General features: G+C 30.8%; 2 protein-coding genes across 2 annotated transcripts; both read left to right on the forward strand.

Moving 5' to 3' along the window:
• Positions 1–5718: 5718 nt before the first annotated feature.
• On the forward strand, positions 5719–7771 carry LOC125418186 (ankyrin repeat-containing protein BDA1). The gene is made up of 2 exons (XM_060814155.1): positions 5719–6741; positions 7246–7771. Exons 1-2 carry the CDS (start codon positions 6118–6120, stop codon positions 7684–7686), a joined length of 1065 nt encoding a protein of 354 aa, XP_060670138.1. The 5' UTR covers positions 5719–6117; the 3' UTR covers positions 7687–7771.
• A 10807-nt stretch (positions 7772–18578) lies between these two features.
• On the forward strand, positions 18579–19289 carry LOC107404173 (disease resistance protein RPV1-like). The gene is made up of 2 exons (XM_060815077.1): positions 18579–19166; positions 19275–19289. Exons 1-2 carry the CDS (start codon positions 18579–18581, stop codon positions 19287–19289), a joined length of 603 nt encoding a protein of 200 aa, XP_060671060.1.
• Positions 19290–19550: the final 261 nt, after the last annotated feature.

The raw sequence follows: 19550 nt of genomic DNA on the forward strand, positions 1-19550 counted from the left end.
GAAGATAGTTTAAAATGTGAAATATGATGTTTTATAATGTAATAGATGATAAATGTTGTAGTTTGCATTGCATATTTAATTTAACTTGTATTACATATTTATATACTAAACTTTTAATAATCGACTTCATATATTTTTGTATGCTTTTTAAGTTTGCAATTAAAATTATATTTTTATCTTAATAGAATTTTAATTTGTTGCTTTTATTTTATTTGTTTATTTATTTTTAATTTTACAATTATTACATTAAATTTTTATCGCATGAATTTTGTTGTATGTTATTTATGCTTTTATGTTGTTCCCAGAAAAAAAAAAAAAATTCTTAAAGGAGTACTTCTAACTTATAATTAAGTTTAGAATTTAAAGTTTAAATTTGATGTGTGAAGGCTATACTATATGGAATAGTGAACGGTGAACTAATTTCAATATACTATCTTAGATGCTATTTGAAAAGTGTCAAAATTAGTGATAATTCTTTAGAATAGTTTCAATATGATATATTAAATTACGTTTGTTAAATTGTGCATTAAATAAGTGAATTAAAATAATAAATGTTAAATTGTGCATTAAATAAGTGAATTAAAATAATAAATCTATTAAATATTGTAATGTCATCCGCCGATAAATATACTTGGTAAATATTTTATTAACTTTAATATCCACTAATTCACATTTAAATTACATAAATAAGAAAATTGATAGTATTTTAACATGTATTTTTTGATAAATAAATTATTAAATTTAAAAAATACATAAATATATGACATATGTCCAGATTTGTGTATCAACATGTATATTAATTTATTGATTTTTGTTGTAAAAATATTTATAATAAACATTGAGAAGGACATTTATGTAATTAAATTGAAGATAAGTTGTTTCTTTCGAACAATAACTCCTACTTTTAGGTTTGTAATTTATTATTATTATTATTATTATTATTATTATTATTATTTTTGTGTTGTTTTAGGTTAGCAAATTGAACAAACATATAATCAGACGGTATTAAAAAATCATAATAAGAAGATTAAACACATGAGGTGTTTCCTCTCCTCAACAAGGAGTAGACTTTTGTGGGGAGCATTGGAAGTTTTAAAAACTTCTAAATGCACCAGGTTGAAGCGACCGAAGTGCAGGTCAGCTGTGAGATAGTGCACCCTTATGTCTGATTGGGAAATATTAAAGTTGAGAGATAAATTGATTTTTCAAATTTAATTTTTTGAGAATTAAGTTTTTTTTTTTGTTATATTTGATGAGTAATAGGAAAGTTGAAACTTTTTAAGTAATTAAATTTAATATTGTATAATAAATTAAGGATAAATATATATTTTTAAAAAAAAAATTCCAAACTATTTTATTTGATATTCTCAAAATAACACCTTTATAAGTGGAAATAACTTTCTGCATATTTTCTGACATTGGTATGAATCTAATTTAGTGAGCCCATACTTTTCCACTTCATAATAAATATCCAAATAAAAGAAAATTATCATTTTGCAAAAATAATTAGATTCTCACTAATTTTATTTTTATCCAAACACAATGTTAAATAAAAGTGGGCAAACTGACCTAAGCATATCAGATAAATGATATCCCTTTCTATTGATTTTTTTGTTAAAATTTTATTATTATTATTATTTTTTATGTGTGTGAAAAAGAGATCTAAACACCCCCACCAACAAAACATTAACCAACAACAAAACGAGCGGAAAAAGCCCTAAAAAGTCAACTATAAACGCCTCTCTCTGCATAAGAACAGGTGCCTTCAATCTCTACTTTTTCAATTTTTTCATTAAAAAAAAAAAAGGACTACATAAAAAAAAAAAAAAAAATTAAGGATACATTGCATCCACCTTCATTGAAATTTGAATTAACTACACTAACGACATATTGCATCCATCTTTATTGAAATTTGAATTAATTATATTGAAATTTTTGAAGTTTTTTAAAATTATAAAGCAATTTTAATAGAATATTTGTTGGTTTTGTTTATTTAATTTTTTTTTTTTATATATTAAACAGACAGATAATTTTTTGAAAAGACATATTTTAGTGGTGTTATACAAGAAATCTGTTAAAGTGAGATGACAATAAAACAAATATAAATTGTTTAATATATCCTCTATTTATAGAATATTTATTAGACAGTGTGAATAATATATTTAATCTTTTATCTCTTTTTTTTTCTCATCAATTCATAACTTTTTCTCTCTCCTCTCATCTTCTATCTCTTGTCTTAAAATACCCACTCATATCATTTAAAATTTTAAATGTGGTGTTAAATAGATATTGTTCATTGATTAATACCATATCATTTAAACTTCAACACCTTCTTCCAAATCACTTATCATGCAACTCCAATAAATAGAACAGCTGAAAGCTTCTCTAATGGTTCTATTCATTGATTTTGTCAATTTAAAAATTTTTTGCCACATCAGATAAATAAATAAGGTTTTAAAAAAATCTTCTCTAATGGTTCTGTGTATTAGGTCTGTCAAGACAAAAAAAAAAGAAAAAGCTGTGAAGGACACTGTATATTTCTGGAAGCTTTGTTAGACAAGTTTAGTCAGCATTTTATTTATTTTTATCAACTTTTGTTAAAAGAAAAATAACTTTTGCCTGAGTTTTTGATTTTTTTTAATTAGATATAATTTTAAAATAAAAAATTACATATTAGTATTTTAGTATATTTTAAATAGAACCCATTGAAAAAAAATTATCTAAAACATTATCTATTAAATAAAAATAATACCATATAAATATGAACACTTTTCAAAATCAATATTCCTTAGATTTCAATAAAAAAATCCATTGTAGATGCTCTGAAAATGCTTTAAAAAGATATTTTTTTAGTATTTTTCCATTAAATTTAACTGGATAACACCATTTAAATATTTTCATACGTCTAAATGGATCCACATGTCACTTTTATGAAATATACAATTCTTTTATTTTATTTTATTCATTTTTCTTTCTTTTTCTTCCGATCCTCAAAAGTATATACTCTTTTCTTTCTCTCTCCAATTTGCCAATAATTACGGATAAATATTAAAAAAACTATTTTACAATGGTAGATTATATTAAAAAAATAATAATAACAAAAAATGAATAGAAAGAAAGAGAAGAGATAATTTGAATAAGGAAAAAGAAATATAAATGATAGAAATATATTTAAAAAACAGAAAAATAATTAATAATCATAAAATCTTAAATTATAATTTAAATAAAGCTTTTTTTGAACAAGTTTAAATTAAGATTTTTAATTTTAATTTTAAAAAATAATAAAATTCTTTCTCTCTCCTCTTTCTCTCTCTTTTAATTTAATATTTGTTCTCAAATTATTATTTTTCATTTGTAAAAGAAAGGAGGAAAGAAAGAAAAAAAAAAAAAAAAAAAAATTCTCTCGCCGGCAAACGTCTGCCTTTCTCTTCTTTTTCTTTCTCGATTTCTTTCAATATTTCTGTCTCTACAAAACCCCAAATCTCTTGACATGCCCAAAAGTGGAAAATTCGTGTCCTATAAATTTTGTAATCAGTTAAACCTAAAAAACGAGTTTATTATTGGAGATTTTTTAATTTCAATTTTTTTTAAAAAAAAAAAAAAAATTCATTTGGGCTCATTTGGTTAGTTCTGTTTTGCTATTTTGTGAATGAATGACTCGAACCCATTGTTCTATTTTGCCATTATTGAAAGATTGAAGATCTAGTTTTTGACACTGATTTTTTTTTGTGCAAAAGAGAAGCAGATGAGAAAGAAAACGATAGAGAAAGGGAAAGTGAAATAGCCAGTAGCCGGTTGTGAAAGAGAAGAGAAAGTAATCCACATGGCACGAAATGATGTGCAGGAGTTCTGAGTCTTGCGTAGTCCGGAGTACTTGAAATTTTTCCCCCAAAAGGAGGAGAATCCGACGCCTTGCCGGGTATAACTATCACGATTTGGCAGTAAGCCATTGGATTGTAGCAGCTTATTAAAAAGAAATTGAAGCACTGTGCTATTGGCCTTAAATGATTTTTTTCTCTTTCTCAATTTTGTCTTCTGGTGGGACCCACCGAAGAGTCGGACGTGACTAATAATTTTTATTGAAAGACATTTTCTATAGCTTTGCACCAAACTTGCTATACATGTTAAGGAAAAAAGTCCTCCGATGAAGTGAGAATCCAATACCTTCGTTACAAATCCATTTCTTGTCAGTCGTTATGATACACGTGCCAAATAATTGGTCGAATAAAATCAAAGAAAAACGATAAAAAGTCAGACAAAGCCATAAAAGCAAAGAGAGTTCTGATCACACTAGCACGCTTTATTCTACAAGCACACGTATTAATTTTTATTTTTGCAGTTTATGATTTTACCTTTAAAAAATAGAATATGTAGATTAAAAAATAAATGCTCGTCTGATGTATGTATATTAAAATATTTATCATTAAAAAAATTATATATGTAATTTAAATAATATTGTTCTGTTCGATATGGATGTTGTAGTGCATATATATTCCTCAACTTATGCTTTCATTCCACATGTTACGCTTTCGTTATATTCATTTTGATAGAATTATTGAATAGGAAAAAAAAATGTTTAAGCAAAAAAGAAAAAAAAAAGGAATAGGGAAAAAAATAGTAGTTAGAAATTGAAAATAAATAATAAGTTATAAAAAAAAAGAGAGTATGCATTTATTGCTTTTTGTTGTAAAAAAATTTATAGTAAGAGAAATTATTTTTGCAAATTCTAAAGGGACTTTATAAAATCCCATGAACCCAGATGAAATTACCATAAAACCCCCAACCTGAACTCTGCAAGCATTGAACCCACCAAGCACCGCCTACAGCTGCCGACTACCACCGTGTCGGTCCTGAACGACGGTTTACGATCATGAGCTTCATGAATGGGAAATGGGTTGATGAATTTGTAGGCCCTGATGAATACTGTGGACTTCATCAGTTTGTGGTAAACTGGGATTATGCAAAAGGTAGCAAAATCGGTTGAGATTCTATAAATGAACTAAAAAAGTTAACAAAATCAAAGCCTATAAAATGACTAAAATCCGATTCAGAAACAGCAATATATGTTCGTTTGATTGCCAAACTAAATCATGTCAAGACTAGACCGAAGAAATACAAATAAAACCACAGACTCCCAAGTCCACAGTAATGACGCCGTGGTTCTATAACTGATGAATCGCAACGATGAATCTCAACTGATGCAGTGGTTTTTATAGATCGGAATGTTTTGAGTCTCAGGGTGACAACGCTGTGAGTTGACGTGTAGCGGTAGGCGGTGTCCGATGGGTAATGTGGTTAAAAAAGAACAGTCGGAGGTTTGGACTCTTTGGTAATTTTGTATGAATTGAATAGAAACGGTATAAAATCCAAAAAGTAGTGCTAATAGAATTTCTCTTATAATAAATCATGAAAAGGACTTTTATGTAATTAAATAGAAGATAAGTTATTTCCTTCCAAAGAATGACCCCCCACTTTCAATTTTGCAATTCTTTTTTTTTTTTTTTTTTTTTTTTTTTTGGGTTGTTGCTGTTGCTTTAGGTTTGCTAACAGAGAAACGTTAATGAGGCTATCTAATAGTATGTCCTTTACTTACGCCTAGATCCATGACAAAATGAAAATTTGAATTAACACATCAACATCTAAGAGCGGAGATCTAATTTTATATAACCCCATAAGGTTAACCCAGTCGGTAAGGGGAGGTCGTCTCTTTCCTTGTCAACAACGAATCGAGATGTGGAGTTGAATTGCGTGTAAGTTGGGGCCGGTATACAAGACAAATGGTATCATTTTTTTTATTTGAGTGTTTTGCGGAAAGTAAAAGGTTTCGGTGTGAACTTTTCCTAGAGGGGACGAAGGTGCTGGCTAACCACAGATGAAAGTGACAGAGGGATGCCAGGAGGACTCATCAAGAAACTTCCCGTATTGATTAAAACATTAAACTTTGTCGTTGGATTCCCACCTCCCAGTGATATTTGCAATAATTCTCTTGGGAACTGGTCAAGCAAGATTCTAGGTTTCATTAAATTGACCAAAGAATAAAAGCACCATCGGCAACCTCAAGATACCAGATTGCTTGTTTCACTTTATTTTCATTTCTGTGCTGACATAAAAAAAAACATGCAGCATATGGATCATGAAAGGTTGAAAAATGTTGCTCAAGAAGGCGATATCGACATGCTTTACAATTTAATCCAAGAGGATCCTTATTTGCTGGATACAATAGATGCTTCACCATTTATTGATACTCCTTTGCATGTAGCAGCTTCTCGTGGAAAAGTTCAATTTGCAATGGAGATTATTAATTTGAAGCCATTATTTGTTCGAAAACTTAATCATCATGGTTTCACTCCTATGCATCTTGCTTTATTTAACCGCAAAACCGACATGATTCTTCGGTTTCTTGACCATGAAACTGATCTTGTTCGTGTTCGAGGAAGGGAAGGTAAAACTGTTTTGCATTATGTAGCTGAAAATGGTGAAGATCATGTTCATCAAGAAGAGAAACTCCACCTATTGGCTAAATTTTTATCAGCTTGTCCATTGAGCATCCGAGATGTCACAAATCGAAGTGAGACAGCTTTGCATATTGCTGTGAAGAATCACAACCTCCGTGCTCTCGAATTGTTACTAAAAGGATTGCAGAGATCTTTTAACATCCATGATATCAGAAATATTATAGAGTTGAAGGATGGGGAAGGGAACAATGTTCTACACATCGCAACCGCGGCTAATCAACCCAGGGTAATTATAAGCCTTTTTTTATTTTTTTTTCTTTTTTTACGTTTTCCCTTAATTTCCTAGTTACATATAAAATATAATTTATTTTACATTTAATTAAAAAAAATGCCATATAATTGGTATTTACCAAATCAACCAGACAAATGATGAAACTCTTTCAGCCAAGCTGTCCAATCAAGTGCTATTCAAGTTACCATATTTATTCATCAAATTTTAATACAAATATTTTCTTCGATTTGTATGTTTCGAATCTATAAATTTTAGATGTAAGTGTGAGTTGGCTTATCAACTAGCCAACTTTACTTTATATTATTGATTAATTTACGATGCCCAGACAGTGTATATATTTTTGTTAACAAATTACTCAAGCCTATGGTAAGTGAAACCCAATAAAAAGCCCATATAATAGTGTCACCTTCTATCCAATATTTATTTATAGATGTTTAATGCTCTATATTTTACATTTAACAGATGAACTAAACTTATGTGCATGTATTGGATCCTCAGGTAATTAAGTTGTTACTCGAGAACAAAATTGATGTAAATGCCAGGAATTCAAAAGGTTTGACAGCTCTTGACATCTCAGATCCCCACAACAGAGAGGTTAGAGAAAGTCTGCTCCATAGCAGAGCTTTAAGTTCTGAATCACTTCCACAAGTTGCCAAAAACGATAACAATTTGAGATCCAACATCTCATTCAAAGAACATGTCATAATATTTTGTAGAAGTTTTAAGAAAGATGCAATTAGCAGCAATCTGTTACTAATGGTGGTCGGAGCAATACTGATTTCAGCAGCTAACAATTATCTGGTTGCTGTAACCTCCTTGGGTGGAACTTGGCAGGACAATAACAAGGGCCTGAGATACGGCTTCTTTGTTTACAATATGGCTAACTTTTTAAGGCTTTATCCTATGATTCTGTTGATTTTTCTTCTAGCCTCGGTCTGAACATGAGTTAGTTGCTTGGATGGACCCTAGATGTTTCTGTCATCTATTAATGAAATTGTAAATTTGATTAGCATATTAGAAGAAATGGTATCTGTTTAATGGTAGAGTACTACGCAAGATAAAGACCAAGAAACTTAATCAGGCTTATGGTGCTGAATTCAAAAGCTTGGTCGATTCGCTTCAATTGGTCCAAATCCATGTCCTCCTCCTCCTCCATGGTTTTCGTGATGATGTTTAATTTCACAGCTGTTTTTTCCTCAGGTTAATAATTGACTATTAACAGTTAAGAAATCAAGCAATTTCAGATTTTGTTTTAGCTTGGCTTCTATTCGGAAATTGAAGCATAAACCTCAAGTAATTATACCTGTGCAAAGTATGCATGTTGGAGAAAGGCCATTTCAGCTGGGCCTTGGACTCGGCCCAACTCTATGTTAATGTGACTTGGAATTTCTTTTTTTTTTTAAAAAGAAAATATTTTTTTTCTTAGCCAATATAAGTGTAAAAGGTTATGTGCTTATTTGTTTCTAAACATGTTTTTGTGAGGCTATATGTGATGAATGGTTTATTGTAATAATATTTTCTTACATTAATTAAATTTTTGTGAAATTTGAAATATTTCTTGTTAAGTTAAATCTATCATTGAACATAAGAGTGGTTTGTAAACAAATCATAATTGGTATTTCTTTTTTCCCGAAAATTTAAAAAAAAAAAAAAAAAAAGGAAGAAGAAGATCACTGGGGACATATTCGATGATTTTGGCTTACTAAGTATCAATTAATTTAATATATGTCAGTACATATAATTAAATTAATTTGGTATTCATTATTATTCAAACTGTAGAGGTAGTAGTATAAGGAATAAATTTTTAAACCTTTGTTTTTCCTTCCCCGTAAACAAATTCTTTATCGATAAATCAGAGGTTGAAGAAGGAGGCTGAGGCAGGGGATAATGATTTTGATTTCAACAGATTAGTTGCAGAGGATTCAACCATTAAATTAATCTGCTTTGCTAGTCCTACTTTCCTTCCTTTACGGCATGCCATGTGTCATCTTTTCTCTTCCCCACATTTCGCTAGTCATAATCTATATGACATTATTCACAGTGTGCATATCACTATTCATAGTTTTGTACGTCATTATTCATATAGTTTACATGTACGCTATAGCAAATAGGAATTTTAGTATCACACTTTTAAGATGTGTTTGGTATGATGTATTAGGAAATATTAGGTTGGATTGTATTAGGTAATACAATGTTCGACACACTAAAATACATAATATATATTGTATTATCTAATACATTTTTTTTTTTTTCCCTGTATAACCTAATACAACCATCTGCGCCCAGTCCAAATTGATCTCCATGATTCCTAATCTGACTATTTAAATTATAACCTCTGCATCTCCACAGAAAAGTAAAAACCTTAAACCTGAGCACCAATAAGTCACCCAAATTATTCCTATAAACCACAAGATCAAATATCATCACATATACCCAATCCATGATAATAATTAACAATATAATGGGAAGCAAACGTCTACACTTCTGCACAACAGCTCATAACCAAAGCCATCAAGCTGTTCACACCTAATGTAAAGGGGGCTTATCTGTTTTGTCTCCATCATAAAAAGTGTATAAATTTCTTAGTTAGAGACTAAGAGGGTGAGAGACCGAGAGATCTAAATATGAGACAAATAGAATGAGAGACCAGTGTTTGACGACGATGAAGCTTGACCAGTGAGAGACAAGTGCTTGATTTATAAATATGAGATTTAATGAGAGAGAGATAGAGATCAGCGGCGTCATTCATGGAAGGCACAAGGAGTTGACGATTGACGACGATCTGTCTTGGGCAATGAAGGTTGACACTGGCGTCGCGATAATCAGTGCTTGGAGCTGGGCGACGACCGATCTGGTGGGATTAGATGTGGTTGTGTCCGTAAAAAATGGGGGAATTTTTTCAATATTAGGGATTTAGTGTATAAATTTCTTTTAGACAAATATAAAATATATAAAGAAATTTTCCTATTTATTATATTTCAAAAACAGAGATATAAAAATAGAGTTGAAATCTAAAAAATCTCAAATAGTTACATTTTAGCATGTTAATTTTAATTTTTAAAATAATTAGATTAAAAGGAGAAAATGAAAAAAAAGGTTAATATTAACATTAATATGATTAAATTAAAAGAAAAGAAACATTTAATGGAAAAAAAATGAAAATATATGTTTATAATTATTATTTTGATTGTAACAGTCCAGTACCACCCGCATCAAGATATTGTCCTCTTTGGCTCAGGGTTCACTCCCTCTCTCCCCCTGGCCTCAAGATTTTGTCAAAACGCGTCTTGAAGGGAGATGTATCCACAGCCTTATAAAGACCGCTTCGTGCTCCTCTCCAACCGATGTGGGATGTTACAATCCTCCGCCCTTGGGAGCCAACGTCCTCGCTGGCACACCGATCCAGGTCCGGCTCTGATACCACTGTAACAGCCCAGTACCACCCGCATCAAGATATTGTCCTCTTTGGCCCAGGGTTCACACCCTCTCTCCCCCCTGGCCTCAAGGTTTTGTCAAAACGCGTCTCAGTAGTTAGGGGTCCCACCCCTTCACCTGCCAGTCCCACTGGCCCAGGCCTCCCAGGCCCAATCGAGATATTGTTCGCTTTAGAAGCTAGGTGGTGAGTCCAATCCTAACCCTCACAGTTTTACTTCCTTCATGGGAACGCGTCTTGAAGAGAGAGGTATCCACAGCCTTATAAAGACCGCTTCGTGCCCCTCTCCAACCGATGTGGGATGTTACAATCCTCCTCCCTTGAGGTCCAGCGTCCTCGCTGGTACACCGATCCGGATCCGGCTCTGATACCACTGTAACAGCCTAGTACCACCTGCATCAAGATATTGTCCTCTTTGGCCCAGGGTTCACACCCTCTCTCCCCCTGGCCTCAAGGTTTTGTCAAAACGCGTCTTGAAGGGAGAGATATCCACAGCCTTATAAAGACCGCTCCGTGTCCCTCTCCAATCGATATGGGATGTTACATTGATAATTAATGAATAGAATGGAAATGAAAGGGTAAGACACATAACAAATATTTTCTTACAGTATTAATAATAATAAATGTAATTTTAAGATATTCAAAAATTTATTAAATTTTTTTTCTTCTCATCTATTTCCTATCAAGTTAAAAAAAAAAATTAATTAAATAAAAAATTAGATCTTTTTTTTTACCCCTTTCTGTCTCATTTTAGATATTCAAGATTAAATATTTTCAAATACAATACAATACCAAAACATACCAAAGACTATATTATTTTATATAATTCAGCACCAAATACGGCATAATTGTAGTATTATACATTCCAATACAATTTAATACAGTACAACTCATACCAATACAATCCAATACTGCATACTAAACGAACCCCTAACTCTTAGGCAGTCTAGCTAAGGTTGCTTAAGCCGTGTCCCACTGCTTGATTTGTCATTAAGGATTCACTTGGTATAATTTATGTAAAAAGAATTTTTGACTATAAAATTTTTTCCAATATAATTTATATAAAGAGAGTTTTTACTGAAATGTTAATGTGTGTTTGGTTGTTAGTTTAAAACATTCTTTTACTAGTCATTTAATATTCATTTGACTTTTTCTGTATAAGTTAAAGTATAACTTTTCTTGAAGAAGCAGCCTAGCTCACTTGGTTGAGCGTGTTGAGCGCTACTACCCAAGCCAAGACATGCTAGGTCATGGGGTGGGGTGGGCACATTGAAACAAAAATCATTGAAATCGACGAGAAATCAGCGATAATTTCGGTTGCCGGCTGCCGTCGACACCAATAGGGGGGGGGGGGATTTCTATTAGGAGTGCTGCTGATTTGTCACCGAAATCGAAGGAAGTGGCCAAAATCTTCAAAAATCGGTGGAAATTTCCTTTTGTTGGTGGAAAAAGCCGGCCAAGAACTGGTGTGTGTGTGTGTGTGTGTGTGTGTGTGTGTGTGTGTGTGTGTGTGTGTGTGTGTGTGTGTGTGTGTGTGTGTGTGTGTGTGTGTGTGTGTGTGTGTGTGTGTGTGTGTGTGTGTGTGTGTGTGTGTGTGTGTGTGTGTGTGTGTGTGTGTGTGTGTGTGTGTGTGTGGGAAAAGGGATAGCCAGAGAGGAGGGAAAGAGAGCTGACGGGAGGAGGAAGGAAGACACGAGAATTTTTTTGGTTGATAAAAACATAGATGTTTATTAATTAAGAGACCAGAGCACACATGTCAGCCTGAAGGATATTACTTAGCCACGAGCGGCCAACCTCAAGCCATGACTCATAAATAGTTTTTTTTTTTTTTATTGATTTTTTAAAAAAAAAATGTTAATGAAAGTGCAATAATAGAGGAAGACATGGGGATTTTTTTTTTTGTTATTGATTTTTTTTTTAAAAAATGTTAATGAAAGTGCAATGGTAAAAATAACATTGTATTTTATTTATTTATAAATAGTTTGTAGTATTTACAGAAAATTTTATTATTATTTATTTTAATTATTGTATTTTTATATTATTTTATTATATTAATTATTTCATACGTAAAAATTTATAGTTTTCGAACTTTATAGATATTTTCATCGATATTGATATTTCCGTCGATATTTCCGTAAAATTCTACCCTCGATATTTCCATCGACATCGATATTTTTTTCACTGGGTGGGCATAGGGGACAGCACAAAAAGTATTAATTTTTGTCAAAAAGGTTCAAATTTTAGATTTTTCAATTTGGCTTAAAAAGTCTTATTTTATTTTATTTTATTTTTTTATTATTTTTTTATCAATAAGCATTTACTAACTTATAGTCAAATATCTATTTTTAAGATAAAAAAAGATTATGTCAATCAATAAATATTTTTTGCTAAAAAATAAACTATACCAAACAGAAACTAAATAATTAAAAGACCTTTTGAAATCCATGCTATCAGAAATATTATAAAGTCGAACTGTTGAAGGATGGGGAGGGAAAGAGTTTTCTGCACATTGCAACCGCTACCAATCAGCCCCGAGTAATCATAAGCCTTTTCTTTTTAACATAATTTTTCTAGTATATAAAATAAAACTTCTTTTACCTTTATTTTCTGTACCTGAATGTTTGGACATAGATTCAAACCCTAAAATCAAGTACTATTATAGTTAACACCCAATTTGTTTAAGTTTTAATGCCAAATATGCGATGTAGTAAATCTAAGACCTAATACAAGTTTATAAAATAGTGTCATATTAGGTCTAAATTTAGTAAACAAGTTGTGTGACCATGATATTACTGCATATAGTTTAATGGTTTTCCTTTTTTATTTTATTTATTTTATTTATCTTTTATGATTTACATTTAACAGATGAACAAAACACATGAATGTATTGGATATTCAGGTAGCGAAATTGTTACTCAACAGTAAAATTAATGTAGATTGCCCGAGAATTGAAAGTTTTGACTAGTGCTCTAGATATCTCACTTCCTCAAGTTTCCGTAGAAACTACGACAAATTTTATATCCAACATCTCATTCAAAAAACATGTCACAATATTTGTTAAGCCCTTTGGGAGGACTTTGGCAGGACAACAAGAAGCCTCCCAAATACATCTTCTTAACCATATGGGTACATACTGCAGCTTTATTACATAAGATTCTGTTAATCCTTCTTCTGCTTCAGCCAGTGTGAACATGAACAGGTTATTTGTCTCATCTATTATCTGTTTTGAATATTTTCATTTGTAGTTAGTTCACAAAATTTAGTGTTTTTTTTTAGCAGCGAAGTTCATGAATTTAGTTAGGTGTGAATTTAACTTGCTTATTATAGAAATGTTATTACTTATTTGTAGAGTACTACTACTTAGCATAAAGACCAAGAACAATTAATCCGAAGGTTTTGATGTACGATGAGAAGATTTATTAGGCTTATCATATGCTTCGTTATGCTGTTGGATTCAAAGCTTGGATGGATTAATTCGCTTCATTTTCCAAAGTGTCTATGTCCTCCTTTCCCTATGGTTTTAATGTTTGCAGCTGGTTTTTCCCCTGGTTAATTATCTAAAATTTGCAGTTGAGAAATCAAGCCATTTGAATATATATTCAGACATTCTTTTAGTTTGGCTTCCACTTTGAAGCATGAACCTCAAGTAATTAAACCATGCATAGTATGTATGTTGGAGAGCAGACCATAAGCTGCATTTTCTCTGCCAAGCCATGCCAAATTGTGATTTGATTCTTTTTTTTTTTCTTTTTTTTGAAAAATAGTATTTTTCTTTTTTTTCTTAGCCAATATCATGCAAGTTTATGTGCTTATTTACATGTTTTATGTGATTATGATGTCATGCGATGAATAAGCTTATTCTAATAATATTTTCTTACATTTTAGTTAAAATTCTGTGAAATTTTAAATCCTTCCTCTTAATGTATTAAAACATAAGGTTTTATAATCAATTCAAACAAATCAAATTGTTTTTCTTTTGCTCCACAGAATGAAAAAAAGAAAAATCTCTTGGAGAAATAAATCAATGGTTTCGATTGACTAGGTACAAATTAACATAGTATATGATAATATGCATATACGAAATTAATTTAGTATTCATTATCTTGCAAAACAGAGTGGGCAACTACAAGAGGCATTGGTCCTTTGCTGGGTGGCCTTGATTTGGTGAAGTGTTGAATAAGCAAATTTGTAAACCCTCTCTTTTTGAGAATTTGAAGTTAGGAGCATTCTGTATGGTTCTTCTTATGAATATAGGATGAATTTGAAGTTGAAAAAGGCTGCCAAGGCAGGGGATATAGATTTTGTTTCTACAGACTAATTGCCGAAGATTCAAAATTAAACTTTTAGAGCCCATGAAGCTGCATTTAAATATTTGTTTCTCCATGGAGATTATGAACATTAAAAACCATCAATTTGCTAGGAAGCCAAACCAAGATGGGTTTTAGCCCCCATGCAACTGGCTCTGCAGAACCCAAATGGTGTTTCGGCTCTCAGACATGGATAGGGACCTCAGTCGGGTACAAGAAAGAGAGGGCATGAGTCCTTTACAATTTGCAGCCGAAGAAGAAAATCTGGATCCCTTGGCTGAATTGCTTGACATAGTTGTTGCTTACGAACTATAGCCTCTCTGGAGTTATTCCCAAGTTGAATTTCCTGGTCATGCGAGATAGTGAATGTGACAGTTCTTTGTTCAGGTATTTTCTTTCTCTGTTTTGTCTTTTGGCAACAAAGAAAACAAATTTGTAGTAATGCAACGAACAAATTACAGGTTCTTCAAAGTCAATAGTAATTAATCTGTGTATCTCCCTCCCTCAATACTAGCTCAATCCCAATTTATTTACTAAACGAAGTTTACAAGTAATATCACTGATGCAAGGTTTATAGACTCTCGGCCCCCCCAAAAAAACAAAGAAAAAAGATGATAATAATAATAATAATAATAATAAATAAATAAATAAAACTAAAAATAAAAATAAAAATAAAAATAAATCGTATACGCGCATATAATAGATTCTGAATGTGATATGGTCAACTTTTCCAAAAGTTAGCATGTACGCGTGTATTTTTTTACGGTTATTGCTTTCACTGAAACTTTGATTTGATTTCCCCTTTTGACGAATTTTTCATTTGGATCTTAATCTATATATAAATATATTTATATATTTTTTCTTTTTTCAAAGGAATCATGGATTAATTATATTTTCATCAAAAAAATTCTTCAATACACATTGTTACTAAACTGTTAAATTTGTTTGGGTGTGAATAGTTTGTTGATTGGGTGCCACATCAGCTCATACATTTATACTCAATGCTTTTGGATAATCATTATTGCATTCTATTTAATTTTTTTAAATATGCTAATTATACCTAATAAATATACCAAAATATGTATCAAGTAGCATATATCAATATTTGTTGGCTTATATTTAATTATATTTATCTTTTCAAGAATTCACTTCTTTTTAATTGATATTCCTACCATTATTAGTCATGGAAGTATTTTTATTTGTCTGTTTTCAATAATTAATTTTAAAGATTAAAACTCAAATAGGCGATAAAAAATTAATTATTGAATTACATTATTAAAATACAATTCTGGTCTAAAAGTATAGAAAATAGGTAATAGTATTTGAAAAAATATGGAATCTAATATGGATAAAATTAAAAAGTCCTAATTAAAATTTTTCCTTATTTACACATGCCAAAAGATTTTTTTTGGGCTTTTAAAAGTCTCGACCTCTGTTGTTTTCAAGTGGGAGGCCTAGAATAGGATCCCTCAATTTGGCCCAGTGTAGGCGGTTCATTTGAGAAGAAGGCTACCACGGGCAGCACATTAATTTAACATAATTTATTTATTTATTATTTATTATAATTTTTGGCGCTTCCAAACATAATTTAGTAAGTACACTTTGCACACCAGCACTTTAGAGTCCGCGTCAATTTGGTATTGCACTTTTCTGAATCCATTCCACTTTTTTCCTTTGCTAATTTTTGACAGAACTTTTACACTTTAGCATTAGATTATAACTTATATGGCATATTATTGCTACATGGACATTTTAAAAGTTCAAAACATTACAAAAAATACAATATTTTCTTCGTGAAAAGGGATGAGTCTTCATACAAAGAATTATACAAATAAAATATCAATTTTTTATTATAACATGTTACTAAAATATCTTTATCTTATATTTTATTTATTTTTTAAATTTATTTTCATCCAGATAGTTAGCTTATAGTCTACCTCACATATTACTTATCAGCAGTAATAGTATTTATTTTTTCCTATTATCTTTTTTTTTTTTTTGTATTAGTTGTATTTTTAAATTTTACAAATGCTCTTCGAATATTTTGACTTAAATATTGGACATGATAATGATTTTATTATATATGTGTAGGTATGACTTATAGTATGACTGTTATAGTTGTGGACTATAATAGATTATTGTGATTTTATCCTTATATATTGAGATATTAGTTGATATTGCATATGTTTATTTAAGGCAATCTGCGGCCTAGCTATGAAGCTTGATCGATCAAGGCTGGGGATATGATTTGATTTTTTTTTTTTTTTAATATAATTTTTTTATACAAATTTTTATTTTATTTTATTTTTTGAAACAGTCTGATTTGAGGTTGATTTTTATCTAATTCGATTTGGTTTATATAGAAAATCTATTTTCATTGCTTTTTCTTAGGGCAGCTTAATTTGTTTAAGTACGTATAATAAAATTGAATATAATAACATTTAAAAGATACATATAACATTACATATATATATATATATATATATATACTAGAGCGAGTTTAGGGGGGGAATCCATTCCCTGACCCTGGCCCAACCCTAACTAGGGCATGCACATTTAACGTGGACCCACCCTGATATCCATGTTTAAACGGTGAATCTCCATCCTATTAGGGGAGAATTTCCATAGGAATCGAGCCCAACAGATCAAATTGCCATTTGAAATCCGAACTTTTTTAAGTTCAAATATACGAATCACACCTATATCCGAAGCTGTTCCTTCTACCTTCTTGGATGGTTCCTCCCAGTTTTTTTTATTACTTTGTTTCTCACCTATCAGCTGTGTTATTGAGTGAATAAAAATCCATGCATATTCCCCAATTCAAAGTTTTATGGATTAATTAATAAAATGAAAAGCAAGCAGTTGGTGAAACTACGCCCTTCTGATCATCTGAACTCGCTTTCTTTATTTATGGAAATTAACAATGATTAATTAAAATAACTGTTTATTTGATACTTTTTGTGACGACAACTCCATTTAACACTTAAAAAATCTTTTCTGTTGGAGAAAAACTTTTTCAATTATAATTTTTAATGGACTTGAACTTGGTGAAAGGAAATTTTCAACTAATTTGGAAAAACCATGGTTTTATTTATTTATGGTATTACAGAGTGCATCTATCCCAATGCCCTATTTAAATGGAAACGTTGTCCTTCTTCACTATATAATTTCTATTTCAACAAATCTTTCACATGCAAAGTCAATATAATCCAGCTCATTATCATGTAGAGAAATTTGTTACGGAAAGAATATATATAGATATATTAAACAATATGACCGACTTCACAATTTTTATTTCATACACAAGATGAGCCATCTCACAATTTTACCATCAGATTTTCTTTTGCTGCCTTTGGGGCTAATATTTCAAAACAATAAGACCGACTTCACAATTTTATTATAAAATTTTCTTTAAACTGCTTTAAAGGTTAATATTTAAAAATATATTAATTGCTCTATAACTAATATAAGATTCATTTTACCCAAATATGATCTAGTAAGTACCTTTAAACCTATATTAAGTTTAGATTATTAAATTTATTTTTAACTTTCAATTTTTTAAGTGATCAAAAATCAATTAATATTGAAGAGCTGATGTAAAAATCATATCTAAAAACCATCTATCTTTTTTATATATATTATATTTTAATTTTTAATTTATTGAGATAATAAGATGGTCTTTGCACCAAAAAAAACAAAAAAAAAAAAGAAAAAAAAAGAAAAAGATAATAAGATGGTTATTAAATGGATTTGGAGAAGAGGGATTGATTTTTTTACTTTGACTTTGACTTAGCTGGATTTCGTGGGGGAACACGTGTTCTTGAATTAGTGGATTGTGATACCAAGTGGTGGTTTCTTGGCCGTCGGTAATAATAAAACATGTAATTAATTTTTATCCACCAAGAAAACACGCAATGAATTTTGAATTGAGATCTTTTGTCCCATTTCTTATATCAATATGAACAAGCATGAAAATAGGAAAAAGAAGATATACCGATCCATTGATTTCCCACTTTATAAAAGCTTTCTAAGGCAATCGGTGAGTAGACTTTGGTACTTACGATACTATTGATCCCAAGACAACAAGAGAAATGAGAAACTTCTCCAAACCCATGTTTTCTTCCTCTTCTTCTTTCTCTTGGAAACCCCCGAAAAAGTACGATGTGTTCTTGAGCTTTAGAGGTGAAGATACCCGCCATACGTTTACAGGTCACCTTTATGATGCCTTAAGCGAAAATTTATTATTGTACACCTTCAAAGACGAAGATAAACTGGAGAAAGGCAAAAGCATTGCCCCAGAACTGCTGAAAGCCATGAGAGATTCGCGGTTTTCGGTGGTGATTCTCTCACAAGGCTATGCTTCTTCGAGTTGGTGTTTAAGGGAACTTGCAAAAATTGTTGAATGCATGGGAGGCTCATCAGGACATATTCTACCGATTTTCTATCATGTAGATCCATCTCATGTACGGAAACAGAGTGGGAGCTATGGAGATGCGTTCAAGAAACATGAACAAAATAGTAGTGGCCTCAACCCTCAAGAGGTGAAAAGCTGGAGAGATGCATTAACAACCGTTGGTAATCTAGCTGGATGGCATGTCAAAGATAATGAGTATGCGTTTCTTTTTCTCTTCAATTACTCGTCTCTATCATTTGCATTAATGAATATATCAGATCTCCTGGTTGTGTGTGTTGTAAAGATAATTATTACTATATGGTCAAAAGAAATTAAAAGAAAAAAAAAAACTCCTGATTAATTTCTTTAATTTGATTAATGTTACTTTTGGTAGGGTAAAAGTCTTTGATTAATTTGCTAATTAAAGCTTCAGTGAATGGTTACCACAAGTTGATTAGGTTATTTTTTTCTTTTTGAAAATAGGAATGATTATTATATTAATATGAGAAATTGATTTAGCAGAAAATATGGTAATCTCATATTTCAATCTGTATATATATTGGATTTTTTCTTTTCTTTTGACTTATTTTTTATTTTTTATAATAATGTGGGTATGGAAATGAAATTGAGATCCTTCTTTTTTTTACCATTAGGAATTGAAATGGAGATC

This window comes from Ziziphus jujuba, chromosome 2 (assembly GCF_031755915.1).
Source record: "Ziziphus jujuba cultivar Dongzao chromosome 2, ASM3175591v1".
NCBI lineage: Eukaryota > Viridiplantae > Streptophyta > Magnoliopsida > Rosales > Rhamnaceae > Ziziphus > Ziziphus jujuba.